General features: G+C 50.2%; 1 protein-coding gene across 11 annotated transcripts in view; it reads right to left on the reverse strand.

Annotated features, from left to right (window-relative positions):
* Jakmip1 (janus kinase and microtubule interacting protein 1) overlaps positions 1-13,186 on the reverse strand; it is a 118,088-nt gene that overhangs the window by 59,590 nt on the left and 45,312 nt on the right. For all 11 annotated transcript variants that reach the window (XM_052199777.1, XM_052199780.1, XM_052199778.1 and 8 more), the window contains one exon: positions 631-893. In XM_052199777.1, the coding sequence (XP_052055737.1) occupies positions 631-759 (129 nt within the window). In that variant the 5' untranslated portion in view covers positions 760-893. The remainder of the gene's footprint in view (positions 1-630; positions 894-13,186) is intronic.

Genomic DNA, 13,186 nt, shown 5'->3' on the forward strand with positions numbered 1-13,186 from the left:
TGACTTCCCGGCCCTGAGGATCTCAGACCCTCACATATCCCAACGGCTGCCACAGCAGAGACTATGGCAGTGGGGTTTCCCCTGTAGCTGATATCTCAGACATTTAGGACATCCCTGAACTAGTTCATCGCCTGTAAGCTCAGAACAAGAGTTGGGAGACTTTAAGCCACTCATCCATGATCAGGAAACCGGTCTGGCTGAGTCAGAAGGAGGCCACTAGGTCTATGAACCAGAATGATGGCATCTCCTGACAGTACTGTGTTGACGTCAGAACTGTGCCTTAACTGTTTTCCTGAAGCATGTGAGTGCCCAGCCAAGCACAGGCTCCAAAGCTTATACATGGCCTACAAGGGCGAGAAAGCTCCTGTTGCAAAGCCGGGCTCTTCATGGACGACTTGCCCATAGTCCCTACCATGACCCCTATCTTGCAAGGAAGGGAAACTGAAACGTAAAGACTCTGGCAGAGCCACCAAGGTCACAGGCAGCGTGTGGTAGAAAACCACCAGCACGTGGTCTTCTCAGCTGCCTCCTGTTCTCAAAGGGGCAGCCGTGGCTGAGGCCTGGGATCACACCCTTCACAGCCCAGCGCTCACAGCCCAGCCTGAGGCGGCCCCAGAGGCCCTGCCGCACCTTGCTCTTCTCCTGCTGGAACTCGATCTGGATGTTGGTCAACTTGGCCCGTAGCTCTTCGTTGGCCATCTGCACAGAGTCCGTCTCCGTCTCGGGCTTCTCACCCTTGCTGCGGCCCTTTTTAGACATGTTTCCTCTTGGAGTGAGACGCTGAGGTCCTGAGGTTCACACCCGCCTGCCGGCCAGCACAGCTTCCAGCTCTGCTGTGCTCAGCAGTCGTACAGGGCGCCGCTCGTCCTCTGTGCACACCATCACTGGCGATTCTGTTCGGGGAGAAGAGAAACTGAGCAAGCACATAGCAGGTATCCCCCAGCCTCAGCATCCCTGGGCTAAACACTTGCTTCACTCTCAGAAGGCCACTCACAAGCCTGGTCTATCATAGCTCACTGGAGCTACCATAGAATCACCTAGAAGGTGTTACTGGTGGAGTCTCACCATCCTTGGGGTCTGACCACCATCTCCAGCCAACTCCTAAACGATGCCCTGAAAGGACCACCTTGTGCCGCTCTGCTCTCGTCCTGGCCTCTTGAGGATGCAGGACCTCATCAGTGTTTCTGTGAACCACAGCATACAGACCTCTGCAGCTTGTGGGTGCTGTTTCTAAAGGCATTCCAGGGTCTCACTTGAAGTACATGGCAGGGGACAGGTGGCAGGAGGCAACGTGTGTGCACTATAGCCCACAAGCCAGAAACTCTGGACCAATGGCAATGCTGCACTCTGAAACAGATGGTTCATCGCCAGAGTTAACTATTCCTCCTCTACCAGGCAAAATTCTGTCATCCATGCTACAGATGAAGAAACTGAGGCATGCACCAACCAGGCGCCAGGTTACACAGCTCACAATGTGAACTGGAGCTGACCCCATCATCCTGCTATATCCAAAAGCAACACAGGATAAGCAACTGAGGTCTCTGAACGGGCAGGCTCTGGGACAGCAGACCTCGCCACCAAGGGCTCAGTCCAAACCCTGCCTGCTGCCCACCAAACAAGAGGCTCCAGTCAGGGCAATACCTGCCCCGTGGCCACAAAGCTAAAGTGCTGCCCAGTGGGGGTGGGGAGGACACGTGAGAGGGAAGGATGGAGGAAGGAAGAGAAGAGGTTAGGAGAAATGTACAACATATATAGTTTCTAGTCCAACACGTAAGAAATTTGGAGTCCAAAGAAAGATAAACAAAATGGAAATAAGAAATTTTCTTAGATACCTCAGAGGACTGAGGTCATAGGGCAAAGCAATGTTCCACAGAGAGCCCAGAGCAGAGAATTGCCTCCCAGGTACCAGTCCCAGTTCCTTCTGCATCAGGCCCAGTTCTCAACAAAATACCAAAGACTAGACCCAGACTTAGACGTCAAAGTAATTCTGAATAACATGCAAAGGGCCTCAGAGAAAAAAAGCAGACAGCATGGCAGAACAGATGGTCTGTAAGTAGAGAAGAAAAATCCAGGAAGGGATAACGAGATATCTAAGTTTAAAAAAAAAAAAAAAACACAGAAGAACTCAAACAAGCCTCCCACAGCTCTTTGCAGGACTGCAGAGCTAGAGTCCATGAGCTCACAGTGCACCAACAGTGTATCCCGAAGTGAAGAGTGTCTGCCCGTGAGCGAGCTTACAGATGCTAACGGTGTCTTCAAACTGAGAAGCAATGGAAAACTAATGGAGAAAGAGACCAGACTGTCCAAGGACAAATCAGTGAGGAGGTGGTGTATCAGCTAGGCTAATAGTTGTGCTCAAACACACCAAAAGCAATTTGTGGAGAAAAGGGTTTACTTCAGCTTATAGTTCCACATCACACTCCATCACTAAGGAAAATCAGGACAGGAACTCAAACAAGGCAAGAGCTGGAGGCAGGAGCTGATGCAGAAGCTGTGGAGAGTACTTACTTACTGGCCTGCTCATAGGCCAGTCTAGTTGGGACATCGTCTTAACCTTGGTCCCCTCTTCTAAAAGGACTCTAGCTTGTGTCATGTTGATCTAAAACTAGCCAAAAAAGTGTGAATGCAAGAATGAGAGAAAGACCCACGGGCTATGCGAAGCTGTGTGAGGTCTTCCCCACTAACAGCAGACACCCAACCCTACGTGTGCACTTTTTGTTTCTCCTAAGACAGGGTTTCTCTGTGTAGCCCTGGCTGTCCTGGAACTCACTCTGTAGACCAGGCTGGCCTTGAACTCAGAAATCCACCTGCCTCTGCCTCCCCAAGTGCTGAGATTAAAGGCGTGTGCCACCACCACCCAGCATGTGCACACTTTGTACTGGCACTTGAGTACATCACAAGCAGGCTGCAGCTGACCAAAGATGAAGGCAAAGAAAATCCTGAAACAAGACCAAGAAGAAATACCTCGGCTGCAGAGAAACAACGGTAAGAATTCAGGAGATGTCTCCATAGAAATGATGTTGGGGGGGGGGGAACCAGAGCAAAATACTGTTTAGAGGGGAAAGTCAACCTGCAATTCAGTCACCTGCGACATTTTCAGAGACTAGAAATAAAAGCCAATGAATCAGCCAAGCCACACAGACCTCCCCTTTTAAGGAAGCTAAGAGAAAAGCTTCGGAGAGGGGTACAATGAATCAAAACCCCAGTCTGGCTAGACCTGTAGTGCGGTGTACACCTTTAACCCCAGCACTTGGGAGACAGAGGCTGGTAGATCACTCTGAGTTTGGGGCCAGTGATGGCCACAAGGGTTCCAAACCCACCAGTGCTACTAGCGAGACAGTCTAAAACAAAAGCAAACAAACGAGTCCTCAGACCCAACAGGAGAACAAACAAATGAAAACCAGATGATATTATAAAACTATGATTTACATTTAAAAAAAAAGAGCTCTAAGAGGGGATAAGTAAACACAGTAAAACTTGAGGTTTCTATTCTTAGCTAATCGGACAGACACCAGGTTGCTGGAGCAGAAAGAACTGTGCACTGGATGCAGCAGCTCCAGCTGGGAGGGGGGAGGGGCAGAGAGCCAGACCCCACAACAAACCAGAGGAAGTAGGACCCATATAGATGCTACAGTATACTGTTCATCCAAACTGGCCTTAAGACAGCTTCTAAATACATGTTTGCAAACTCTGGGCTGCTCCTGAAACAGTTTTGAGAGAGAGGAACAAATTGAGTTCCTCTTAAAATGGAAACATTAAGCTACAAAAGGCAGAAAGAGAGTGGAAGACAAAATCGGTTACTGAGAAGACTCAAGGAAGCCCAGATAATAATTAACTGGGCAGACAGCAGCTAAGGATGCCAGCTCTAACTCAACCACCCAGAGCACAGTGTCTTCACAGTGGGCCGCTGCCCCATACTGGGGTCGGGACACTGCACATGAGAGCCAGGAGAAAAATGGCAACAATAGTATCTGAATTCACACAGCCCAAAAAAAAAAAAACCAAAACAAAACCATAGTCACATGGTGTCACTGCTGCCTTGGCGCTGAGCTCATAGCACACACACTTTGCACCATGCAATGCCCGCAGAGACTGCAGGGAAGACCGTGGCTCTGTCTCAGCGATATTGTATTGCCTGCTCTTCTTGAAACAGAACAGTTCCAGTAAGGAAACAGAAGCTTTTAAAATGTTCCTGCCTTCATTGTTCTGCGTGTGAATATCAAATCAGTGTCTAAGTCTCTGGGATATGTGGTGTTAGAATGTGGAATTCTTAATAATCATATCTGGGGCTAGCAGGATGGCTGAGGGGGTAGGGATGCTTGCTGAGTTTAGTCTCTGGGACCCACGTGGCGGAGGCAAGATATGACTCCTGCAAGTTGTCCTCTGACTTCCAGGCGTGTGTACACACACTATAAATAAATAAACATAATAAAGACTCTCTTAATTGCAGTCTGTGTTAACGTCTTTCCTAAAAAAAATCCTTCAATGAATTTTGATTCATGATTAGGGCAGAATTCACAACTTCTGAAGTGGTCCTAAGTATGCTTTTGGTATTCAGTATGATATGGTTATTTATGCAAAGTGGCGTTTGAAGCTTTGAAATATAATCAGATCCAAAATATATTAGAGGTGTTCTACTCCATTTCTCAGTATCAAATATTCAGCCAATATTTAATTCCTTATGTAAAGATAAAAAGCCCATTCTTCTCATTAGCATGCAAATCTGTTTTCATTTTAAGAAATGTCGAAAGTGTATGAACATAAATAACAGAATTGTCTTAAAGCTGGGCAACAGTGGCGCATGCCTTTGATTCCAACACTCAGGAGGCAGAGGCGGGCAGGTCTCTGTACGTTTGAGGTCAGCGTAGTCTACAAAGTAAGTTCCAGGATAGCCGGAGCTATACAAAGAAAGCCTCTCTCAAAAACCAAAGAGAAAAAAAAATGTTTAAAAGTAAGTATCATATGACTTATCAGAAAACATTTGATTTGTGTGCTTATACCTTTAAACTTGGGGTGAAAATTACCCTAGCAAAAAGAGATCGCAGGTGGAAAGAGCTGTAGATGCACGCATGGAGACAGAAACTGCCAGTGTGGACTTGAAATGAGTGAGACCCAAGCATTTGCTGCCTACAGCAAAGTGCTGACTTTTACGGCTCTCCTGTGCAAAGCTGGCCAGCACATTCACTGTTAACTGGAAATCAGTCTGAATTCATACCCAGTCGCAGAGCAACCGGGTGGAAACCAGGAAGTCAAGTCAACCAGGATGTCCTCCAGGATTAGGACACCAGACTCTACTCTCCTGAGCTCCTGAATATTTATGGGAGGGTCTCCCTCCCACCCACTGCCTTCACCAGCATCTCCCTGATGATCATGGGGACAGTTACAGGCAGCAAGCTCTCTGTGAGGCTCAGATAACTGAATCTAAACACAACTATTTCATTCCCATAAGAAGAAGCACTCTACATCACACTCCTAAGGAGGAGGAGGGGGGGAGGGAAGGCGGGTGGCTGGATGGGCCATAAAGGGATGTGACCAGTACTGAGTCCAGTTGTTTGGAAGCAAATTACAGAGCCTGACATGAATTAAGCCTTCTGGAACACAGAGTCCACAAGCTCCTGGAGGCTCTCCTTCTCCCATGGGCCCACCTTTCAGACACAGGATTGATGCCCAAAAGCGGGTGGTGATGCACCCTGGGGCAGGGGAGTCTTTTTCTAGCAGAGCAGATACTTCCAGAGCCAGGGTTGAAAGCCATCTTGTGTTCTCTTGACTGCAAAGTTGTTCCCTAGGGTAGACCTTGTCATTTCCTCCATGGTTCCCTACATTTCCTAGACTCCTTAGCAGAAGTGGGTCATGGGAACAGACTTGGCCAATAGTGTACATGAGCAGTTGTGCCCAGGGCCCTTAGGGGCAGAGTTTAAAGTCTGACTATTCTTCCTGCCTACAGAACCCTTGAAAAATATCTATTGAGGTGGTGACAGGGCCACTGGGACATCTGGGCTCCTGACTCAGCCACTAGACAGGCCCAGCCAGCCTTCACTAAAGGATCTGTGAACCCCCAACTGTCCTTTTAAGCTTCCTTTGTTGGCACAGTTTAGCCTTGACACCTGGAAAACATTCTTCCTAGCCTGCCTTCCTTCTCCTTACCTCCTACCCAACTTCAAAATTCAAGTCGGATGTCACCTGCTTTAGTACACATTTACCAGTGCCACCCCCAGCCCAGGCAGGGTGTGAATTGTCTGCTATCTATGCACAGTCCCATTTCCTTTTTTACAGCCCTGACCTGTTGGCACTACCTGTCTCTACCACCAGACAAGATGCTCTGGGGCAGCGAGACTGGTGCTGACCTCAACCTCCCAGAATCTAGCTCCAAGCTTGCCCAGACTCCAGGTGCTTGGTGCCTGTGAAATAGATGCACTTGGAGTGACCCATGTGTCACACCAATGTCTTCCTTCATGAGTGTATACCATGGCAGGAACAGAGGCCCAAGGCAGGTAAACTGGACTTTGGATGGCCAGGTCAAATCAGTCAGCCTTCTTTACTACAAAGCCACTGTGTAGGAGCTAGACTGAGTCCCTGCTGGGCTCATCTGCTGCAGAAAAAACCTCCAGGACCTGATAGTGAGATAATATCAGGCCATGCCTTATAGTGGATACATGGGTCGGGAGGGATGCCTACCGTCACCTTAAGAAGTATCAGAGCTCTGATGCTCTGAGAAGTGACTGTAGAACAGCACAGGGCAGACACCATCTGCCAGCCAAAGGTCATACCCAGTGTCATTGTTTGTATATGCTCGGACCAGGGAGTGGCACTATTAGATGGTGTGGTCCTGTTGGAGTAGGTGTGTCACTGTGGGCTCGGCCTTTAAGACCCTCACCCTAGCTGCCTGGAAGCCAGTATTCTGCTAGCAGTCTTCAGATGATGTAGAACTCTCAGCTCCTCCTGCACCAGGCCTGCCTGGATACCTTCATGCTCCTGCCTTGATGATATGGACTGAACCTCTGAACCTGTAAGCCAGCCCCAATTAAATGTTGTCCCTATAAGAGTTGCCTTGGTCACGGTGTCTGCTCACAGCGGTAAACCCTAACTAAGACACTAAGTCATATACCACAAGAGCACAACCCACAGACACCGGATCTCCAACCTCCCATCTCCAGAGCTGTGGGAGACCCCAGCCTGGAAACTTCACCCTGGCAGACAACATAATGAATTGTTAGCAGAGTAAGCCCAGCCCAGGGCAGACCCTGCCCATGCCCAGCTTTAACAATAACTTTCTACACAGTGCCCCACAGAGCAAGATAATCTAGTCTCCATAGGCCACTGGTCAGGCATCCCCATCTTAGGGACGGCATCAACAAGCAATGGTTCTCGGACCACAGCCAGCTTGGACTTGAAATCATTACCACCACCACCTCCCAGAACCGATTTCAGCTTTGTCTGGGAGCCCCTCCTCCTCCCCTGCAGGATGGCTGGTTACCATGGAAGCACAAAGTCCCTGCTAACCATTTCAGATTATCACCTACCAGCTCAGTATACTGGCCTTGTAGGGAGTTAAGAGACATTGAAAGTGGAAAGAAGCAGGGAGGGGACTGTTGGTCCCTTCAATACCAGCAAAGGTGTGCTGATAGACCCTGGGAGTCTGTGATCTAGCCTGTTCTCATGGTTAGTTTTGAAACAGTTCCTTTCAGGACTTCAGGAATGATATATGTCTCCGGAAGCAGAAGGCAAGAAAGGAAGCTGTGTGTGGTGTCTGTTAGAAGATGCTATGTGTCAGCGAAGGGTCACCCATTCAGCTTTCTCTGTGTCTAGCTGATGCTCCTTCCAAGGGGTGTGGACTGAGGAGTCCGCCTGCTAGGGCGACAGTGGAATATGATCTGAGATCCTTTTGTGGACCCCCCTCTGCAGTGGGAGGGGTGCAGAGGTGATTTTTATCTGCTCTTCCTCTATATTCTCCAAGGCATTTTTCATACCCAAAAGATGATGTTTTTCCATTAAAATGTATTAAATTGGAGGGATAGTATCCCTATCACATCCTGTTCGCATGAAAAAAAAAAAAGACACAAACAAGCAATCGCAATCAAGGCGACCACCAGCCAAAAGCCACAGGCACCTGCTGGAGTGCCTTGGTCCGCAGCACAGTGACAGACAGGCACTGAGCAGACATTCAAAAACGGTGGCCATAGCTAGGCTTGGTGGATCAGGCCTATAATCTCAAGAGAGCTGGGAGGCTGAGGCAGGAAGATCCCAACCTCAAGGCCAGGCTAAGACCAAAGAGCTGAGAGAAGGAGAAGCTGGGGCCATGAGACCCAAACCTCAGCACATGGCTTGCACAGCCTCATCCCAGAAAAGCACACATGTACATAAAATAGAAAGCTGTCCCGAGAGCCGGGCAGTGGTGGCGCACGCCTGTAATCCCAGCACTTGGGAGGCACAGACAGGCAGATTTCTGAGTTCGAGGCCAGCCTGGTCTACAGAGTAAGTTCCAGGACAGCCAGGGTTACACAGAGAAACCCTGCCTTGAAAAACCAAAAAAGAAAGCTGTCCTGAACTGATGCCGAGGACAGCCAGCTGGTGGTCAGTACCAAGAGGGCCTCACTGGTCACCCAGCAGCTGCTGGAGCAGGTGCTGATGGGACCCTGGAGAGGGGCTGTGTGGAACTCAGTGTCATGGAGAGCAGCTCAGGTTTTATAAAGTGTTATCCAACTTTTCCACATTTTACAAGTACTCCCTGTAAGAAATTCCAGGAAACATGGAAAAGGAAGGGGCAAAGAAACCATCTGTGTGCCCCCTAATGTATCTCTGTGTGTGCCTGTTGGGGGGTGGGGGTGGGGGAGGTGGGGATCAACCTCATGGATCTTCCCCTATGTCGGCAAGACATGGATGGTCTATGGTCTCTCACTGAACCTAGAACTCGCTGATTTGCTAGAACTGATGATCAGTGAGTCCCTGGCATCCTCCTGTCTCCAGCTCCCAGTGCTAGAGCTCCAGATGCACACTACTATATCTACCTTTACACGGTGCTGGGAATCCAGACTCGGGTCTTCCTGCTTATGGACCAAGCCCTTTACCTGACGAGCTAACTCCCTGGACCAGAACTCACTGTTAAACTGTTGCTTACCTGTCATTTTCTATGTTGCTGTGACACATTGGTTTGTTCACCCCTTTTTTTTTTCTTTTTCTTTTTTTTTTTTTTTGGTGTTTCTAGACAGGGTTTCTCTGTATAGCCCTGGCTGTTCTGGAACTCACTCTGTAGACCAGTCTGGCCTCAAACTCAGAAATCTGCCTGCCTCTGCCTCCCAAGTGCTGGGATTACAGGTGTGTGCCACCACGCCCGGCCCAAGGTTTGTTCACTGTTAACAACGTCTAGGTGTCCCTCTGGGCAGAGAGGGGCAGGGCTTTGGGAGGCCAGGGCCTACCCTCTCGACTGTACTATCCAGCTGACTTCTCTGGATGAGACCTGTCCAGCAAGGACGAGAGGCTCACCAGGCCCACCAGCACCCCACCCTGTAGCTTTGGATCTGAAGAACCTGAAGATGTCTGTTGGGATAATGCTGTATGAGGTGTAAAGGTTGTGTTTGAGTTGCTCAAATGTTGACTTCTGTACCAGCAGAGAACTGAGCCCCACCCCGACTTTAGTTCTAATTGTTCAGCACCTGCCTCATTTTTTTGTTCACAGTCTTCTCTGATTGATTGGTTTAGAGCTGACAGCCTACAGCCCGACAGGAGAGGAAGGGCGAGACATCTGGGCAGAGACAAGAACTCTGGGAAAGAATCAGGTGCGTGGATTTGCCAGCCAGACACGGAGGAAGCCGGATTAATGTACGAGGACTGAATGAGAGGTACCGGGTCACGAGGCAAACATGAGCTAGAGTGAATGGCTGGGTCAGGCTATGTGAGCTAGGCGGGAGCAGGCCTAAGCTACGAGGCCTAAGCACTCCTAAACAATACAAAGTCTCTGTCACTGGGTGCTGGCTGGTCCACAGATGTCAATCATAAAGCCAGCCAAGGCAAAGGAGGCCCAGCAGACTCCCTTGTCCTGGATGTGGGAAGGGCTACAAACCTAATGTAAACTAGTCTGCAGAGCCCAGGCTCGCCCATGGCTCCTTCCCAGTTGGGATGAAATGGTCACACCACAGAGGCAAATGTTGTGACATATTTAACATACCTAATACCTATACTCCCCCTCCCAAAAAAAAGCCAGGCCTCAGTGGGTGTGAGGGTGGATTCCATCTGGGCTTAAAGAAGAGTCCAAAGCAAGCTCCTCCCAAAGGCAGTGTCTAGGACCATTTCTCAAGTCATTCTATGACACCAGGACTGCAGGGATCCCCAATGACATCACAAGAGAGGAAACAGCAAACTGGGACCCTCGGTGGATGTGGGCACCCAGACCCTCAGCCAAATACTAGAAAACAGAACCATGAGAAAAAGAAGAGCAAACGCTACAGCTCCCAGGTCCTAGCAAGGGCTGCCTAGCACATCCCAGCCCAGGACTGCTCTCCGAGGGAGGACCCTCTCTCCCCTCCCCACCCCCACCGAGGTCACAGATCTCGTCCCCCAAAGCTTTATCATTCTGCCCTGTGCCTCACTCTGAGAAGCCTCGCTGGGCAAACAGAGCTGGAGTTCCCCAATAACACTGTTCCTTCCCATCCATTCAGTCACTCACTCAACCAAGATGGACGGGGCTTGCCCATGTGCAGGATGCTGGCCCTCCAATGGGAAACCCCTGCCTACCTCTGACCTCTCCTTCCTTACCTCAGTTCTGGGCTCATGGGACCTGCTGTGTCTGGCACTAAGAAGATGCAGTGACAGCATGGCAGAGAGAGACAGCTGTGGGCTAGGGCCATGTGCACTGTGACAATTCTGAAATGGATGGGTTCCATGACAGAGGGTAAGGGTGCTGAGGGGGATGAGGAGATTCATCAGTTCAGACAGAGCCACCATCCTCCAAGGAACAAAGTCTCTCTCTCAGTGTACTCCTGAGGAAAAAAAGGCCCCTCTCCCACTCAGCATAGTCTAAGCCTTGCTCCTAGCAGCCCCCTGGCACTCACACATTCTGCTCACACCCCACCAACCCAGTGGAAATCTTCTTCAGGGACTGTCCTTCTGTCACCGACCCGCCTACCCACCATTCACTCAAGCAAACCTGTAGTTAAGGTGGGATCCATGTGCACAACTCTACATGCCTTTCCCCTATAACAAATTCTTGTTATAAATTGTCTTAGCAGTAGGTACAGGGACATCTTTTATGACTGCAAGCCAGCCTTGCAGATGAGTGGGTCCCAGCAGAAGGTTATTTTTTTCCGGCTGCTGTCTGCAACAGCTCAATAATCACCCAAATAGCCTTAATGGTTACCACGTGATCTACTGCTGGACTCCAGCAAACTCCAAGCTGGGTGCTGATGATATGGTTTCTGTGCACCCTTCTGAGACTGGGTGCAAGGTGACTGCATCACCTGGCAACTCAACCCAGAGTCCAGCTGATTTCCAGGCCCTGACGCCAGCTCCGGCCCAGCTCCGGCCCAGCTCTGGCCCAGTTCCAGCCCAGCAGACCTTCCTGTGCAAGGAGTGGTATTTGCATTTGTTTCTCCTAAACAAATGAGGATTTCAGGCTTTTGCTCCGGCTATAGGAAACACATATCAACATCACATCTCTATACATCCCTTAGCTTCACACACACACACACACACACACACACACACACACACGCACAGAGAGAGAGAGAGAGAGACAGAGACAGAGAGAGACAGAGAGAGAGACAGAGAGACAGAGAGAGGCTTGCTGTGAGAGAGTCCACCAAGGAACCGTTCACTGCTTGAGGATCAGGAGCCAACTCACTTTTTACTAATTCAACTCAGCAGCATGTCCTGGGTACCAATCATGCACGGGGAAAGAGGGCAGAGGGAGGTGCTGTGGGGCTGCAGAGATCCCTACACTACAGGAAAGGGACATGCTTTTTACTGTCCCTCACACTGTCTCGTATGTCCCTGTAGCTCACCTGCAGACAGTACCACGGCCGTTCCCGAGCCCAGCATTCCATCCTGTATGGGAACTCCTTGCGGCCCAGGAAGGGTCAGGAAGCCCCCGCATGTGCCTGCTGCACCAGGGCCCTCCCTCCTGAAGGTTATATAAGCAGTAAGAACTGCTAACGAGACTGAGGCAGAGCAGCTTGCTCTCTAGCCAGTCGCAGGCCTACAGGTGGCCATGAGCCATCACCCATGCGGGAGTGGGCTTTGGGGATGCAGCTCTCTTTGAGTCATTTCTGCTCCACATTCCCGTAAGCAACCCCAGTGAAACTCACGGGTCACCGAGTTGGACTCTGGTGGTATCCGCGATTTGATCAGTTTCCATATTCCCCACAATGATTCTTTCTCCCTATGTCAGCTAGCACCTGTCCTCAAGTGCTCCACAGCCAGTTTCACCCACATTCCTTAGAGGAATACACCACCGAGACTATGCAAGCACCCGCCCTATGCCAAGTCCTGGGTGAGCAAGATAGGCAGAAAGCCCAACAGCTGCTGCCCTGAAGCCCTGCAGGTTCCTCCACATCACAGAAGACAGGCCAGTTATCGCCTCAGATGTCTCTAAACTCTTTCAGATAGATTTCCCACACCATCCCCATAGCCCACCTATATAAAGAAAGAGAAGCTGCCCGTAAAAACTGGAGAGGCACTCCTGCCAAGGAAGCTAAGTGCGATCTTCACCCTCCCCTCCTCTCCTCCAAAGCCAGATCCCCAAGCTTACCCCGCCTTCCTCCCCACACACCCCGTTACCCCAGTCCCCAACTCCAGCAGGTATTCCCTGGGAAGCCAGTGGCCAAGCCTGCCAGAGAAGAAAGTAGGCCAGAGAAGCAGGCAGGGGGGCTTCAGACCATCACTCTCCCTCCCTCCCCCAAGTCTTATCCCCAATCTCATGCCCAAGGCTCTGCAGCAGACGCCCCATGATGGTCTGGCCTGGCTCTCCTCTCCGCCCCTCTTCTCAGGGGACTAAGCTGATCCCCTACTTTCTCCCTCTGTAAACTTCTTTATCCCCCTCAAGGCCACCTCTATTCCTGTCAGTTCCTAATACCTAGAAACATATTTTACCCTGAACCTGCAGTTGCCATACCTAGTGGAATCCCAGAGTAATTCTCTACCCACGAACACAGGGCCGCCACCACATCCTCCTGAGGACAGAGAGGGCGACAGAAAC

Source organism: Apodemus sylvaticus, chromosome 11 (assembly GCF_947179515.1).
Source record: "Apodemus sylvaticus chromosome 11, mApoSyl1.1, whole genome shotgun sequence".
In the NCBI taxonomy this organism is placed as follows: Eukaryota; Metazoa; Chordata; class Mammalia; order Rodentia; family Muridae; genus Apodemus; species Apodemus sylvaticus.